Below are 19,073 nucleotides of genomic sequence, written 5' to 3' on the forward strand. Positions count from 1 at the left end.
TTTTTGGTTTTTCGAGACAGGGTTTCTCTGTGTAGCCCTGGCTGTCCTGGAACTCACTCTGTAGACCAGGCTGGTCTCGAACTCAGAAATCCACCTGCCTCTGCCTCCCGAGTGCTGGGATTAAAGGCGTGCGCCACCACGCCTGGCTGAAATTCTTTTTCTTAAATAAAATGAAGTCTGACTTCAGGAGACGTTTTCCAAATTGTTTCTCCAAAGGCCCCAGATACCACTCTGAAGAAAACATCTGATAAATAAATGAACTATTTTATACAAGAAATATAGCTCAACTCTTGAGAACTGACTGTCAAATTATCAGCATTTATATGTGTTTAATTTGACCGACCTCTAAGCAATAAAATTGAGAGTTTAAAAAACTATTCCACACAATGACTAAGGGGAAACATCTCTCCACAACATAAGCTCGCAGCAGACAATTTACCTGAACAAATAGTGCAATGATGGCGATACCATGTGGCTTCCCAACCGCCTCATCGATGCTGCCGAACAGTGTGGAATTCCAGTGGATCAGATGGAGCTGCAGGCACAAGACAGACCAACCACATCACTTAACACACTACTCAGAAAAGCAGGCAGTGTCTACCCTCCTTGCAGAACACACATGGTATCAAGTGTAAAGGGGGATCACAACCAGTCGTAAGCAGACTACTGTCCCAAGAGAAGCTGTCTCAAAGAGCGCTTCCTATCTCTGTTCTGCTCAATGGGACTCAAGAATGATTTCACACTGGCTGAGCATCTTTAAATCCTAGCCCTGTGGGTTGCCATGGAGCAAAACTACAGGTCTAAAGGCAAACACCATTCCTGACAGGAAGGACGGAGGCAGGGTGTGTATGGCTCAGTGGTGGAGTGGTAGTATACGTCAACCCTTGCACCAACAGAGTTTGGGAGATTTGGATTAGAACCTGTATCACTGTCCAGTGGTTCCAGTAACACGTCTTTAAAGGCTGCTCTCAAAATCTGGTAAATGGTCTCAACCATCTGAGAATATTCAGAAACAGCAAATATTGGGCAGGGAAAAGGAGCTTTTTAAAAAAACTTATGGTAAAGTAATGAATGCAGATGCACATTTATAGAAAAAGACCACTTCCTTGACTACTGATAAAACCTCGTCTGTGAAGCAATGGCAGGCAATGCTGAGGAGCCTGTGCTCTCACCTCACAAAGCTCTGTTTTCGGGCATGCTCTCTAGAACATGCACTTGTGCCTATAGCTCCCCCCCCACACACAGTAACCAAATCGTGTCCCCCACATGACCCACACACACACACAGTAGCCAAATCGTGTCCCCCACATGACCTCCACAAGTTCCCCACTCGCTCCCTATCCCTCACACCTCCCATACCACCCACACAAACTAAATAAATGAAAATTGAAGCACTTCCTCGTTTCAAAAGCAATTCTCACCAGAAACATAAGCACGCCTCAAATGTGATCGTTGTACATTTTAGCGCCTTGAAATTTCCAAGAGATACTGAAATATGGAGTGCCTAAAGTTTGATTTCCTGTGCCTGCTCTTGGGACTCTTCCTACAGTTGGGTTGCCTTGTCCAACTTCGATATGATTTTTTGTTTCATCTTATTGTATTTTATTTTGTAATGTTTGGTTGTCATTGTCTCTTAGATGTGTGTTCTAATGAGAAACAAAAGGGGAGTGGATCCAAGTGGGAAGGAACTGGGAAGAGAAGAGGGAGGGGAACCTATAATCAGGATACATTGTAAGACAAGAGCATATTTTTGAAAAAAATTAAAACACCAACTGACCACTAGAGGGAGGTAAGGAAGTCAGTAATGGACTGAAGAACCTGAGGCCAGGCTGCACAGCCTCACTGGGTCTGAAAGTGTCCAGTATTAACTCTAAGTCCCTGCCTTTCCGAATGCAGCCTCACATCAACTCCCAATTAACCACAGAATACTGAATAATTTTTCTCTTTCTTCTGTGAGTGCAGCAATGGCTTTCCAAAACCCCATGGTACAGATAAGGGGTAGTGGGTCTGCTTCATCAACAAAGCTCTGAGCCCTCCATCAGAAGGGATTTTATTCATCATATCACACACTTTGATGACATTTTCTTCCCATAACAATATTATGGGACACTTTCTTCCAGAAATGAAATATTAAGAAACATTTTTAAAGTGTGTCTTTTCACTTTCCGTTTGGCATGTGGAGTCTGCCCCCTCAGAATTTTGCAAATTCCTTTAAGCACTTTAACAACCTTAAGGCTCCCCACTCTGTATGTGTGCATAGCACACGGTAGCTGTTTCAGGAAGTACAGCACACGGAGCAGGTAAAGGGGGACGTCCTAGTAAAGGAGCCCAACAAAACCACACGATCCAGCCCAGCTCACAGCTCCTCACACTGACAGTAGGTGTCTTGATTTGTAATGAAGATGGCACTGTGCCTCTGGGTTCCTCCTCCCAGCAACCCTTCATAACAATGTAATTGTGATTGGAATGTCAGGCAGAACACCTGGCCAGGACATCTCAGAACTGTCAAAACCATCGAGTAGAAAATGAGAAAATGTCACAGGCAAGAGAAGCTGAAGAACTAAAGAGTGTTAACAGTGATAAGATTTCATAAATGAGATTTAGAGACAGAAGGAAATGCCATAGAAATTAAGGGACTATGAATGAGATATAGACTTAATAATGTATCCATGTTGGCCCACTAATTCTAACTGATGTATGTCGGTAGGAGAAAATGCTATGTGGCACACAGAAATGTTTTAGATTATGTTCATAGTTTTTCTGCAAATCTCAAGCTGTTGTAAAAATGGTGACTTTTTTTTCCCCCTTAAAGGAAAATAAGGGAAACCCTAGGATTTCAGCCATTCCAAGATAAAAAACCTACAGCAGCTCTCTGTTGTCTCCACATGTCAAACCCAAGAATTCAAACTAAAAGTAGCAAGAAAATCACTCCCACCTTTCCTCATTTGTACCTGGTGGCTCAGGGCCAAGACGACTGTCATCTCAAAGACACAAGCATTCCACACTCTGACACCAAAGGACCATTGTGGTCCTGAGTCTTTATCTTCTCCTGAAGATGCATTTCCTCTTACAGGAAGGAGACAATGGGAGAGTCCACTTCCCCATGAAAAGAGATTAGATGGCTAACTCAAGTTCCATTCTAGGCCAGCTTCCGACACATCCTGGAAGCTGGCCAGCCTGGGCTTCCACCCACAGCGCTAATCAGATGCACGATCTGCAGGCACAGCACACTGCACTTCTGCTGCTTCTCAACTCTAGGCCCGCTCTGGTCCTCCAGGGCTTGCCTGTTCCATCTATAGTACTCCTCTGAGGTCCGCTGTCACACCATGCCAGACTAGAAGGCTGCAGCAACAGGAGCTCACTTTCTCAAAGTTCCAGAGGCTGGAAGATTGAGAAGGAGGTGCTAGCTGTGACATTTCTGTCCCTGGCTTACAGATGACCTTCTCCATGACATCACATGGTATCTCCTACATGTGTGTCTATGTCTTGATCATTACTTCTTACAAGAACACAGTTTTATTGGATGAGGGTTTGTACATAAAAGTCCTTTCCTAATTACCTCTATAAAGACTTGAGCTCCAAGCATACTCATAATCACATGAGCTGGCATCAGTACCTGACTTTGGAGGGACACAATTCTGTTTATAACCTTGTCCATCTATCTCACCTGAGGTAAGCAAGCTCAATATCGCTGCAACCAATTTGAGTCGCAGGCACCATGCCTGCCCCGAGTAGCCATCATGTGCTCTCCTGCAGCATGATTTCCAGCTTACAGACTATATCCTAGACTGATATATGGAGCTCAAAGGCCAGACCTTGACACTGTCACAAGGAAAGTGCCGGAAAACTTTGCTGCCACTTGAGATTAACCTAGTAACTGCAATATATGTGATGGCAGTTTTCACTCCCTAAGGCCCCACTGGTGGGGACCCACCAGTTGGCCTGCCCACTTTTGGTCTGAAGTCCTCCATGGTCTTCCTAACACCCCATCTGTATGACACTTCAGTCTCCAGCACCTTCCACCTCTGGCAGACAGGTTTTCTCATGGAATTTTCCAGAACACTTACCCTTCCTGTCTTGCAATCATAGCATGGTCTGTTTACATCTCAACCTCTTGATCTATTCAAACTATCTTTGTTCTCCCCAGCCCCTCTTTTATTCCTATAATTTTAACAATTCCTTCTTAGAATAAGGTTGGTTCAACTCCCTGAATCCAAGTCGTAGAAGTAGGAAGATCACCAAGGTATTCGAAGAGCTAGAATACCTTTGTGGGGACCTAAGTCTGGCAATGCTATGAGGCATGAAAGGCAAGGGAGTCAGACTGCGAGCTGCCTTAGACTTTGTCATAGCTCTAATAGGGAAACACTAGAGTTTTTACCTATTTTACCAAAGAGGTAAAATGAATTTACCTCTTTACACATTAGTTATTGGTACTCGACACTGTGCCGGGTTCAGCCATCTGCCTAAGATCTCAGGACAAATACCCTCCCCAGGTACTATAAGAATACATAAATCCAATGTGTATTATGTCTCATTCTGCCTGCGTAGATCAGAGCAACAGAAAAGCTCTTCTCTGACAATCAAACCCAGTCCTCCTCACTTGTTACAACTATTTCCCACCCACTTAGGACTCAGTGAGAGACATAAGGCTACAATACTCCAGCCTAGCAGGGGTGCTGGATAACCAGGTTGCAAACCTACTACTACATCAGACCACTGGCTGTTACATACAGCTATTGTAACACACCGTCTTCTAGTTTCACAGAAAACCCTTGACTGTGTTTTCAGTACAGGGCTCACAGACTCTAATTTCCTGCAATTGAGTATGGGACTTTACCATTAGCCCCTGGAATACATTAGTCTAAATCTAGTTATCTCACACAGTAGCAGATAAACATGTCCACACTCATGAAACTCTGACACGCCATAGTCATATAGCCATTTGCCTGTCACTGGGGAAAGTAAGTCTGAAAATTTCATGGCGGCTTAACAGGAAGCTATCTTCAAGATAAATGAGGTTTATTATTAACATAAATAACATGACAGTATTAAAGGACAAAAGAATGAATCATGAGACTGGAAAAAATTGTAAAATCTGAGAAGGCCACCGTGACTCAGCAGTATCCCCACCCCTGCACTCCTGTGAGTCTTCTGGCCTCCTGTCTGCAAAAGCTTAAAGGCATTTCCTTTCCGATGTCTTCTTGTTACCACAAACAAAAGAGTTGTAGACCTGACATCGATTCCTGTCCAAGGTGCACTCTGGCTGACACTGAGCAGTGTGCTGCGTCTCCCTGGCTTCACACACCAGCCCTTATCTCCGCTCACCAACGCCTTTCCTGCCTCTACCCATTTGTGGTTTCGAGTCCCACTAATCTCTCTACAGCCTGGACTTCACATTTCCTCTGTTCAAAATCTCTAATTGCCTTCATTTCCTACTACAAACAGACTTAAATATCCCTAATCCCTTCCTTCCCCCATTTAACCATCCAGTGCTCAAGGCAAGGATGACCCAGACCCCTCAGAACTGCTCCTCCACTATTCACCTTCCACCCACCTCATGCAAATCCTCTCTACCCTCTGGCCTTACTCTACATTTGATAGAAAAACAGACTAGTGAAGGAGGTGAACAGGGAGATGGAGATGCGGATGAGAACCTATATTAATAGATATGAGAGAGAAAAAGAAGAAGAGATGGATAGCTAGGACTCCCACCAACACTCTAGCAAAGGTATTTTAAAATTGATGTATCTCAGCCCTTATTGTTCTACAGTGCTGTGTTGTTTCTTGTTTCTCAATTCTAATGGCAGAACCCAAACCAGAAATCTGCTCCAACATGTCCTTTTTATGCACAGGCAAGAGTTACATCTCACCTTCTATCTCCACAAAGTTCCCAAATTTACCCTTTTAGCCAAGTCTCATCCATTCCTTACTTGAGGTATCTAAGTCATACTTACCATCCAAATCTAAGTGTAGTCAATGCCTCTAAAGCTGGTGTCTCCCACCCACCCCTTTATCTTCCACCGTTTCCTCAGAATCCATCACTGTGAACCAATGATAGACACACACACATGATGTTGTCTCCACCCTTGAGAGTCAGTACAGTTGGTTTTCCAGAATAGTCTCTGAAAGGTGCTACACTTATTTGTGAGAATAAAAACTGAGCATTTAGAATGCAGTTAAAGATTGTGGTGACTCAGTAAAGTGGCAGCAGTAAGTTCTCCACTAAGAGCATGATGTCACCAGCCACCTGGGGATGTTGAAAAGGGACAACACTTCACTTTAATTCTCACTTTATCTACAAGAGACTCATCAGTTAACTTAGTATCCCTGGGGCTTTTTCAAGAAGGATTATCCAAAACAAAAATCAGAACCATTTTATTAGAAATGGGAAAGCCATACCCTGTAGGGAAGAGAGAATGATACGCAGTCCTCATCTGAGCCATTACCTTAGTAGCTTGGGCAACTTATTTAATGCTTCCTGACATGATTATTCAGTTGAAGATAGAAATAAAAGAATATACATCTAACGGGCCAAATAAGATATGTCATGTGTCTTCCGAAGCATTAACACGATTCTCACCACTCTCTGGGAATCATACTGGAATGCATTTTGCATTAACCTCATGCTCACAAGACAATACATAGATATAAAACTGCCCAACTGTATAACCCCTGTCTTCAGAATAGTGTAATAAGGGTGAACGTTGGCAGGTTAAACAGACATGAGTATGCACAGCAGCATGTGTAATAGAGTTTCGCCAAAGTCATTCCCTAGGTTTGTTCTCCTTCTCCATGACCACATGAAATTGAAGAGGGAGGCCCTCATCAGAGGACAAAAAGCTCTGTATAAGCACACACGCATTCTTTTCTAACAAAGTACTTCCTTATTTATGTAAGTTTTATAACTCACTTTAAAATCAAAACATGCTAATCCAACTCACTCATTGCTCAAGAGAGTAGCACAAAGAACTATTCTTCAGCAAACACATGGTGAAACACATTACAGGTGCTTCTTCTACGAAGTAAAGGGGACTGAACTCCCCTGGCATCTGCTAAAACTCCCCTGCTCCCATGGTGCTGGAGACTATGCAACGCTATAAACTAATTGTGAAGGCTATTCCATGAAAATGGAGCTTAAGAAACTACTGATACAAAGCAGAGTCCAGCTCTTTTCAATGTTATGAGAAGCTACAGTATCAGGTAGCTTGACTGAAGTGGAATTTGAACAAAAACATTTAGGGTTTTAAAAACATAACATGGACAACTGGACACAGGAAAGAGATCAATGGGTATGAACCAGACATGAGATAAGAAGTTTTACCTACATTTTCTAGCACTGAACTTCAGTTCTATGCAGACTATGATGATATGGAGAAACATTTCTAGACACTACACCTTATACGCAATCCAAGATTCATCATTAGGGTGGAGATGTAGCTGAGCTACAGAGAGCTTACCAGGCATATAAAAGACCCTGTCAGTCACCCTCTTCCCCAGAAAATAAGACTAGAAAATTAGTTAATTTATTAGGTTAATTAATTTGCTGGGTGTAGTAGTACATGCCTGCATGCCAGCAATGCTGAGTCCCAACCCTCAAGGACAGGCCAGCCTGAGTTGTATATCCAGAAGCAGTCTCAACCAAAGAAAAGAGCAATTGCAATGATGCTGATGAGCATCTACGACAAAAGTGCTAAACGTGTCCTGGGCTTCTACAGGCCAAGGTAGGGGCTCCATGTCACATTGTAATAGTTGATTGTGTGATACATAAATTGTACTTTAATCATCTTAGCTATGAAACCATTCTCTTAAAATCTACATCAACTTTAATAACAAACGAAATGGAGAGAAAGTGTGACAAAGAAGTTGGAAATGCCCTACCTTCTGCTGGCTCCATTGCTGTCATAGAAAAGCTCATCACTACTGACATATATAGTGATGCTAGCATTAAAAAAAAAAATCAACTGCAATGTCAGTCATACAAAAGTATATGCACTTACACATATGTAATACCTGAGTAGGATAATAAGCTATTACTCAATTTTACTATACTAAAACTTTTGTTTGATTTGAGTTTTTATTTTTGTTGTTGTTGTTGGGTTTTTTTTTGTTTTTTTTTTTGTTCTTGTTGTTGTTCTTTGGTTGGTTGGTTGTTTAGTTGGCTGGTTGGTTGGTTTGAATGATACTAAGGTTTGAACTCATGACCTTGTACAATGCAGATAAATAAATGCTCTTCTGCTGAGCAGATCTGCAGTCCCTCGTTGTTATGTTAGACAGCAGCCCTTCCACTTACATTTTTCTAGGGTTACCACGAAGCAGTCTGCTCTGAGGCCAGCTGAAGTTCCCTGGTGTACACCAAGTCTCCTGACTATGTGACTATGACTGACATAGACCCTTCAGGGTTGGTGTGACTACATTCCAGTGTTCCCACCATAATGTGCTTCTTTTGAATCCCTGGTGTAAGTCCATGCATGTCTCTATTCTTTTATTAAAAATTCCCCTTTTGTTTTAGACAAATGAAATCAGTACAAAGCCCAAACTGTATTTAATATGTGTTTCTTTGCACTGAGATGGAGCCCTTAGGAAAGGAAAGCCTGTAGGGAAAATCTCTGGTGCACTGTGTAAAAGCATAACTTGTCAATCAAGAGCAGAATGGCTGATAGCAAAGCAGAACAACAGGCAGGACAGCTGGCAGACAGAGAGGAACTCTGGGAAGATTTGCCGTGTTGACTCAGAACTCGGACATAGGAAATCAAGGAGAGGTAACTAACCAGCCAAGTGGCAAGCAGAAAATAGCAGAAACAAGATGATTGAGTTATGAGCTAATTGGGAAGCAAGCCCAGCTTAAGGACATAAGCACTGTAAATAAATTTAAGCCTCTGTGTCATTTTTCAGGAACTGTGGTGGACATAAAAAGCCCACAAGGTTACAAAGGACCTTCCTTGCTCCACAGTAATGAAACACAACAAATAATTCTGCTTCCTACAATTCTAACAGAAAGCTGTGTATAGTGACACATGCCTGTAACCACAGCACTTGGGAGGTTGGGGCAGGAGAATACAGATTTAAGGTAAGCCTGGGCCATATAATGAGGAGCCGTCTCAAAAAAAAAAAAGGTAAGATAATATTTAAAACAGAGGTTAGGTGTACAGTTATTTTATCCTTGCTTCACTACTATAAAAAAACAGATTTTTTTTTAAATCAATCAAGACCTTTTGTCTTCAGCAGTAATGAAAGTTTAATTAAAACATTATTTGACTAGATAAATGGTAACCGTTGTACAGTTACCACTTCAAGATATGGTGAGGTGTGGCGAAGCAGACATTTCACTTATAGCAGTAGGCTTTTTTGACTTACAGACAATTCTGCTAGGCTCCACCCAACAGCTACCTAGCAACAGCTTGTGTAGCCTGCAAGGTGTGAATCAGGTATATAAGAGAGATTGCTCTCTCAGCTTTCCCCAACTCTCTCTATCCATCTTCTGTTTTCTCTCTTCTTCTTCTTCTTCTTCTTCTTCTTCTTCTTCTTCTTCTTCTTCTTCTTCTTCTTCTTCTTCTCCTTCTCCTTCTCCTTCTCCTTCTCCTTCTCCTTCTCCTTCTCCTTCTCCTTCTCCTTCNNNNCTCTCTCTCTCTCTCTCTCTCTCTCTCTCTCTCTCTCTCTCTCTCTCTCTTCCCCCCCTCCCCGAATATTTCTGGGCAGGCTCTTCCTCTCTTCCTCTGTCTCATCTCTTTCTGTCCTTTTCTGCTCCCCCCCCCCCATGAAACTGGAATGTGTTCCATACTCGTTGCAGACCTTCTGTTCCTGTCATATATTAGACTTACTCTAAAAGTAAAACAAATTGAACACAGGTGTGCACAGCTGTTACACTCAGGAAAGTCAGGCAGTGGGAGGGTTAAAAGCTTAAAACCAGCCTGGGACTACACAGGCAACATCCAATCTCAGAAAGCAAAAATGAAAATATGAAGAATAAAAATTGTACAAAAAAATAGGTAATTGGGGCTGTATGAAGCACTACAAATAATATCACCAAGAAGCTAGGAAATGAGAGAAACATTTGTAAAATCGTTTGTCTGATGAAGTTTTACAACTCAACAAGTAAGACAAATAACCTGTTTTCCTCTTTTCTTTCTCTTTTCTTTCTCACCTCTCTCTCTCTCCTTGTTGTTTTCTTTTTTTTTTTCAAGATAGGGTTTCTCTGTGTAGCCCTGGCTGTCCTGGAACTCACTTTGTAGACCAGGCTGGCCTCGAACTCAGAAATCCGCCTGCCTCATAGAGTTTCGTTGTTGTTGTTGTTTTCTTTTCTTTATTTTTTATTTTGTTTATTTATTTATTTATTTATTTTGGTTTGTCGAGACAGAGAAACCCTGTCTCAAAAAACAAACAAATAAATGACAACAACAACAAAAACAATCTCTCTCTTCTTATCTCTTCTCTTTCATAGTATTGGGGTTAAACTCAGGGCTTCACACATTCTGCAAATGTTTTACAGCAAGATTTATCCCAGTCCACTTCAATGTTCTAAAGTATGAAGAGTCTTTGTATTGAAAGGTGTATAGTCAGTAAACACATGAAAAGATGTTCAATATAATGTAACCATCAGAAAAGTGTTACTCATAGACATTATCCTGTATTGCTTCACACATTCTAGAATGGTTATAGTCACCAATCTAATGGCATGTTAGTCAGGATGCAGAGAAATCAATACCTACTACATACACTACTTTACTCATAGGACTGTAAGTGGAACAGCCACCAGTGACCTTGGGAAGAAGAAGAGCAATTCCTAAAATGGAAACAGGGGATTGGCATATGTACTGGCTTCTATGTCAACTTGATACAAGCTAGAGTCATCAGTGAGGAAGGAGCCTCAACTGAGAAGATCCCTCCAGAAGATCCAACTGTAAGGCATTTTCTTAATTAGTGATCAGTTGGGAAGGGCCTAGCTCATTGTGGGTGATGCCATCCCTGGTCTGGTGGTCCTGTGTTCTATAAGAAAGGAGGCTGAGGGAGACAGTGGAAGCAAGCCAGTCGCCCCCCGCCCCACCCCCCATGGCTTCTGCATCAGCCCCTGCCTTCAGATCCCTGTACTGCCTGAATTCCTGTCCTGACTTCCTTTGGTGATGAACAGCAATCTGAATTTGTAAGCTGAATAAACCCTTTCCTCCCCAAATTACTTTTTGGTTACAGTGTTTCATTGCAGTGATAGAAACCCTAACTAAGACAGCATATGACCCAGCAACTCCTGTACCAAGTAGATAAACCCAAGAGAAATAGAAATATTCACACAGAAAAATACAACATTTATAAGTCACTTTACTCATGAGAGCCACAAAATAGAAACTCAAATATCCAACAGCTAATAGGTAGATCATCAAAGCATGTCTACCCAATGAAACCCAAGAAACAGAGTATGGGAGCTCCCCCTTTCTTATACTAAGTGACAAAATGCAGAAAACTCCACAGAGGCACAAGCTCTCTCATGAGAACTTTTTTTTTTTTTAAAGATTTATTTATTTATTATATGTATGTACACTGTAGCTGTCTTCAGACACTCCAGAGGAGGGCGCTAGATCTCCCTGTGGATGGTTGTGAGCCACCATGTGGTTGCTGGGATTTGAACTCTGGACCTTTGGAAGAGCAGTCGGGAGCTCTTACCCACTGAGCCATCTCACCAGCCCTCATGAGAACTTTTTAAGCAGGCAACTCTAGGAGAAAGAAACTCAGCCTTAGACTCCAAGAAAAAGGGATTGAAAATGACTGCTTCAGGGCCAGGGGCAAAACAATGTTTCTAAAATTGTAATACAAGTACAGGCTGTGTGTATACTAAGCCACCAACTAGCCATTTGTATAAACTGCAAGAGAACACAAGCCCTTCTCTCTCTTCTAAGAACTAATCATCAGGACCAATGCTTGCAGATATCACCATTTCCCAAACCAAATGGAAAAACCAGACCTTTAACGGGGGGAACAGCCTGAGGACATGGCAGCCGGGCTGCTGCATTAGCCAGCACTGGACCTGTCCTTGATAAGTTCTTGTATATGCTGTGGCAGAGTAGGATGGGTATTAGATATATCCTTTTCCGGCCTCCACACATACGCATAGATGCACACATGTGTGCATATATTACACATGCATACACATACAACCAAGAGAAGGAAAAAGAAAAGAAAGAAAAACCCTCTCACCAAAGGCCATTTTAAGGTCATATGCTTAAATATTAAAATATCAAATCTTTTATACTCAAATATTTTCTAAATACCTATCTGTGGATTACATTAGCAGTAATTTGTTATTCGGAGGTGCTTAATAAATATCAAAAATGAACTGACAATGGGCGTAACGAAGAATCATATGCTACTGTGGTAGCATCGTTCATACCATGGTACGCAAAACAGCCTTTCCCTAGGATCAAGACTCTTTCTCGCAAAGTCTTACACGGTTAGGCTTGCTAAGCAAGCATATTCCATATGCCTGTGATACCAATATGCAATGATAACAGGACACCACTTAATACGGTAACTGCTACCAATGACATTGGGTAAAAAAAGGACACTGTGTTCCTGGAGTTATCACCTCCAGAGAGCCCGATTTAAAGAGGGAAATGAGTGAATATTAGCCACTGGCATAGATTTAGTCTGCTCTGTTCTGAGGTACAGAGCTATAATCCCAAGCACGACTTGGGCATTTTACAAAATAAATGACAACTGTCAGATTCCAAACATGTCAAACTCTACATCCTGATTTTACCTGAGAGCTCTGTCCAAAAAGTCCACCATTCTTCCAGTTCCCAAGTCATAAAAGCTCCACTTTCCTCTGACCTCCAGAATTCTAAAGCCTTCACAAGTGCTGAAGGTCCCCTCTCCCCACCTTTACTCTTGGCTCCGCCTTTCCTCTTTGCCAAGGCCACCATCCCATCAGAGGTCATGTAAACAATCACATCTGGCTTTTAACAAGGATCCTTTAAAGTATGACACCTCTCTTGACCAAAGAAGTCGTTGCATTAGAGGCAAAGGCTTCTGGGTACAGTGACTCTATATAGATTTTTCTATGAAATTTACCAGTACTAAAAAATGTCTGGAACAAACACAATAGGCACCCAATAAATATTTGGTGGGTGAATAAAGGACTCATTGCTGAAATATTGCACAGCAGTACCCTACAGCTCTTAGTTAGACTTCACTTACATACCAAACATCTGACCACAGTCGTCTTTTCAGTGAAACCCTGATGGTCACACTTCCATTCTCTGCCCCTAACCAGCCATTCTAAATTCATTTCCAGGTACCTTATTTTTACATATGCTAAAACCCAACTAGAGCACACTATTATGAAATAACTATACTCCTGCATTTATATATATATATGCAGCAATATATAACTATATAGCTGCACATATTTACTATAGTTACGTGTATATCAATAAATTCCTACAGTAGACTATGGTGAAAACCAGCTAAAGAAGAAGGGAGGCTGGGTTTTGCCCCACTGTGTATGTGCCATGTGAATAGAGGCCCAAAGACACTGAAGTAGAAAACCATGTAGCTCTCTGAGTGGAAAGCACGCTAGATAGCAAACAGGAAGTCTCCAAAGTGGGAAAATGACCTCCCTGTCACCTTTGTGGCCTCAGTACCTGGCACTATGCCCAGAACTCTCTCATCTATTCTTCACTCTTTCACCTGCTTGTTTTATTTACTTAAAACTCACTGCCTGCCAAGAATTTCTCTTCTGTTAGATGTCAAGACAAGCCGCCACCTATGAAAAATTCTTAGGATCTAACTGAGTTTATTTTAAATTTGATGCTAATCACAACACCAGCATGACTACTTGACCTTGAAAACTTTCTTCTGATTCTCTTGATCTCCATGTAGCTGCATCATTAATAACATTGCCCCCCTCCCCTCCAGGGCCTCACACTCAAAACCCAACTCATAGCTGGGCGTGGTGGCGCACGCCTTTGTTCCCAGCACTCAGGAGGCAGAGGCAGACGGATTTCTGAGTTCGAGGCCAGCTTGGTCTACAGAGTGAGTTCCAGGACAGCCAGGGCTACACAGAGAAACCCTGTCTCAAAAAACCAAAAACAAAAACAAAACAAAAAAAAACACAACTCATGAAAAATATCACATACATACTTTTTGGGCATCATGCCAAAAATGACTTCAACTGTTTGCTCAGCCTTTATCCTATCTTTTTCTAGCTTCTCCATAGCAGAAGGTTTGGAGAGAAGAGTGGCTTCATTTACCATTCTCTCAAGTCTCCACAGCCCATGGGACACAACGGTCACTTGCTCGATGGCAAAGCCTATGAGCCTCTGAAGTCAAGCCTCCACTCTGTAAGGAGCCCTCCAGCTGGAATCAAGAAGCAATACTTTAACTCCCTGAATGTTTTTCTCTCTGGACCAGGACCACCAGCAAGACAAGTTTTAATCATTTTAAATAAAATTCTGTATTTTGTGCTTGACACAAAACTGGTTTACACTTCTAAGTCAAAATTAAGTCTCTCTTAAAACGTTGATAGAGGCAAATGTAGAAAATCCAGTTGCTTCCTCACTTGCTGTTTTCAGTCCAAAGTCTTTATTTTCTTCCCTTTTTAAAAAAATATGAAAACATGAAATTTATTAGACCTCCCTTTACTGGGCACATAACAAAATATAGATATCGTGTAGGAAAATACCATAAGTAATTGAAGTAGATAAACAGAGGCTCTGGAAGCAGCCTTCAACAACAGCAGGTGGTAGCAATTTGAGAAAACAAAGGTTTCAAGATAAAGCCCTTCAAAAGCAGCGCCAGGGAAGAGAGTGCAGGAGATTTCTGCCTAGGAAGCCAAAGGAAAAATACACATTTTCCTATGGAGAATAATAAATTAAGATGCTTGGACTAAAAAAAGGAAGGGAATATTCTAAAGCTGAATTCTGCCCCCCTTGACAATACAAATCAAATGCAATTAACAATAAACAAGGACAGAAGTTAATGATTTTGTTGAAAAAATCCACACAGAGAGACATTACTATCCTACTTAAGACTCAAATTATATACGGCTTCCCACATGTTTATGTCTTTACTGTATAGGTGGCCAAGGGCATCTTTATCAATACCCAAGGGGCTAGGACCTCGTACTATTATTCTCTTTGTAGTTTGAAAGTTGGAAGATCTAAAAGCACGCTAGACAGTTACACGGTAACAATGGCTCTATTGTTAAAACCTGCTAGCTCATTCAGTAGCGCCACTCACTCTCTCCTACTTCATTTTTCCCCTATTACACAACTATCACCCCTCATCCCAAAATCTGAACTCCAAATCCAAAACCTTTTCAAACTACTGTGACATTGCCAGTAGAAGAGGCCACACAAGGAACCTTTGTTTCGTGTATTAAAAGTGCACCTTTAAACTATGTGTGCAAAGTATGTGTGGGATGTGTATGAATCTCCTGTTTAGACTTGTGTCCAGACCCATCATATCTCACTGTTGGATGCACATATTCCAAAAGCTCATATTAGAAGCACTTCTGGTGGCCACTATTTAGGACTAGGGATGTTATGTCTGTAAGGGTTCCATTATTCCACTACTCATTTCAGGAATGTTGTATTGTTTGTGTTCCATTTCTCAGCATCCCAGTGGCTTGTTCTAATCTGTCTAGCTTATATATTTTCTACCACATCACTCACAGACCCTCATCTTCCCTGATCTTTGCTCTATTCCCACTCTACCACCCTAATCTTACCCTGTCTGTACCTCCAAGTACCCTCCAAAAAACAGAATTTAATCCTCAGCAACTCAAGAATATCTAAGGCCCCTTCTCATCCTGGATGGAGTTTAAAATTTCTAGCCTAAATAATGCTACTCCTTAGCCCAGAAACAGCCTTACCAGTCTTGTTTATCAAGCAAGTTCCTATTCCACTATCAAGACCATGCTCTAAAATCCATTTGTGGTGGCTTGAATACAGTTGGCCCATAAGAAGTGGCACTATTAGAAGGTGTGGCATTATTGGAGGATGTGTGACCTTGTTAGAAGTATGTCACTGTGCAGGTGAGTTTTGAAGTTCTAATGCTTAAGCTCCACCAAGGGCAGGAGAGACCCTCCCCATGGCTGCCTTCAAATCAAGCTGTTGAACTCTTGGATCCTCCAACACCAAGCCTGCCTGCTTCCCACCATGATGATAATCAACTGAACTTTTAAAACTGCAAGCCAGCCCCAATCAAATGTTTGCTTTTATAAGAGTTGTATTGGTTATAGTGTCTCTTCACAGCAATGAAACCCAAACTAAGATACCATTCTTTTCTAGCTTTCTCTGAGCCTAGCAGAATTCCATCATTTTATAATCTTTTGCACTCACACCCTAAAAGCCCTTTTAGGGCAAGCCGCCATTTTGAATATGTCTGTCACCCTGTGGAGGATGAGCACTTCTGTTGTCCTTGCACAGCAGTGAACACAGCCATTACTTCCTAAACCTATCCTGGTTTGCTCTTCAACATCATTTAACAACAGTCCAGGTGTTAAATATGTTTCTTTCTTGGTACTCAAGAGCCACTGGAAACAAACATTGTCTTCTTGTGTTTCATATTTCTCATGGGTAATGTATTGAACACACACACAAATGTGTGTTCACCAAATGCATCAGCTACTCTAGAGTCTTCCTTCCCAATAGACACAGGCATCAGAAACTCTTCTCCTCTTACTGCTACAGTTTGAATCTGGAACATTCTCCACAGGCTCATGGTCTCGGCGCTTCTTCCCATCCAGCTCTCTCTGGGGAGGCTGCAGAGGCTTCAGGAGACTAAGGATGGCTGACAAAAGTGGAGGACTGGAGTGGACCTTTAAAGGTTAGGCCTGGCCTTTAATTCCTGCTTCTTGGTCCCCCAGGGTGTGAACAGTCTCTACCAGGCCTTCCTGTTGCCACACCCTCCCCACCAGGATGGATCGAGACCCTCTGAAACCCCAGTCCAGAATAAATCTGTCCTCCGTCAACATACTTCTGTCAGGTGCCATGGTCACAGTGATGCAAAAGTAACTGATGCTTGTGTTGCCTGCTTGTGTTGCCTGCTTGTGTTGCCTGAATGGAAGGTGCCTCCAAATCACAAACACTCCTAAGGAAGGAACTTGACAGTGTTGGGCTGTGAAAAGTGACAAACAGCTATGAACAGCCTCCTCCTCCTTCCACTGTGACTCACCCTGCAGCCATATACAGGAGGCTTTAATTCAGGAGAGTGAGCAGCTCAGCAGCACACCAGAGCTGGTGAGTTTGTTGTGAACAAAGCCCACTGCAATACACTAGGGCTTGTGAGTCTGTTGTGAACAAAAGCCCATTGCAATACACCAGGGCTTGTGAGTCTGTTGTGAACAAAGCCTGCTGATTAAAAATCTCAAGTATCGGTTCTCTGAAACAGGTGGATACGTGGTATTCATTTTTAAATCACTGCAAAATATTTCCACTGCTGTACAGCCCAAATTAAGAGAAGGATTAGTGACTTAAGCCCTGGACCAAGGCTACAGCTGCTGTAGTGTGACAACCATAAAGTACCCTTGGTTAGTATCATGGTTCAGTGATTGGTGCAGGCTAAGAGGGTAGACTGGGTTAAACATACCTAATAGTTTAGAAAGAAGAAACAGGCAAGCTAAATCCTAGCAAGATTCAAAAAATCCTCTGCCCACCCGATCCCCAAATCTTTTTAAACGTATGCGAGGCTCACAGATGGTTAAGATGAGCCAGTCTGCAGTAAAGGCAGCCTTTGCTGACTCCCTGATGCAGTGGTCTTCTCCCTAGTATCTAGTGTCATGGAGCCTTACAGAGTGAGTGGAGAGCGTGAGCCTTAAGGGGTGAGTGGAAAAATCTGAGCAATTAGCACCATTAACAGGAAACACATCTTCCCTGTTCCTGGTTTCTATAATGAGAGATTTTCTTTTTCCCTAAACAAAGCCTGCCCTCTTCTCTACTTCTTCACCACAAATAGCTCCTTCCTCCTTTTTTTCTTCTTTTTATAAACTTGTGTGAAATCTGAGCTAGTCTTAGGAAATTAACTAATTAGTCCTACCCTCCCTCCTTCATATAAACTAACTGCCCAGGCACACTGTTTAGTTCCTTCCAGTCCCTTTCCTGTCTCACCCTGAACTGTCCCCAGCATTTCCTCTCATCCAGAGACTCTCATAATACCTTACTTCTTTACAGTGCAGAGAACAGGGGGGAGAGGGGCACTCAGTCCTTCTCACCAAACTCACCAATGTGGAGATCATAAGGAAACACTTCCTTGGGAAACTCCAGAGTCTACCAAGCAGTCCCACTAAAGGCCTCATTCCATGTAGAGGTCTTTGACACATTAGACAGGGTTCAGGAGCTTACTTGCTGTGGGGTCTCCAAATACAGGCAATAATAAATGGGAAAAGGCCTCCTGATACATGTCAGGTCTTACGTATCTTCTATTCATAGTTAATGTTTATATTTAACTTGAAACTTGGGTCTCTTTTTTTTCTTTTCTTCTTCTTATTTTATTTTATTTTATTTTTAGTTCTTTTGAACTTCTAAATAACAGAGTAACCCACAGCCCTAAGTTACTGCATTTTCATTGAATGCATCTAACTATATTCATGGAATGCTTTTAGAAACCATCAAATAAACACTTGACTCTTACACATTGTTTTTTAGTGTTGAGGGGTAATACATATTCCTGTGTGTGTGTGTGTGTGTGTGTGTGTGTGTGTGTGTAAGACAGAGACAGAGAGAGAGAGAGAGAATGAGAGAGAGAGAGAGAGAGAGAAAGGTATATGTGCCTATGGAGGCCAAAGACTATGGATAGCTTCTTCAATCACTAGCCCCCTTTTGTTTTTTAACAGACAAGTCTTTTCACTGAATTGGTGAAATCTAGAAATCCACTTATCCCTGCACCCTGGCTAGAGACAAGAATACCACTGTGTGTTGAAAACACAACACCAGGTCTGTGGCCTCCCTTCCCCCAGCCTGGAACCTGCCTGCTCAAGGGTGGAGCTACCGGCTCATTCGTCCTGCCACGCCCACTGCTGGAACCTGCCTTTGCTGCCTGGAGGCACACACGTGTTCGTCCTGCTACTGGACCCTGAGTTACTTGGC

General features: G+C 42.1%; 1 protein-coding gene across 1 annotated transcript in view; it reads right to left on the bottom strand.

Annotated features, from left to right (window-relative positions):
* Positions 1-19,073, bottom strand: part of Ca8 (carbonic anhydrase 8) — a 196,214-nt gene that overhangs the window by 42,803 nt on the left and 134,338 nt on the right. The window contains exon 4 of the mRNA XM_021159978.1: positions 440-535. Coding sequence (XP_021015637.1) covers positions 440-535 — 96 coding nt within the window. The remainder of the gene's footprint in view (positions 1-439; positions 536-19,073) is intronic.

This window comes from Mus caroli, chromosome 4 (assembly GCF_900094665.2).
Source record: "Mus caroli chromosome 4, CAROLI_EIJ_v1.1, whole genome shotgun sequence".
Classification (NCBI taxonomy): domain Eukaryota; kingdom Metazoa; phylum Chordata; class Mammalia; order Rodentia; family Muridae; genus Mus; species Mus caroli.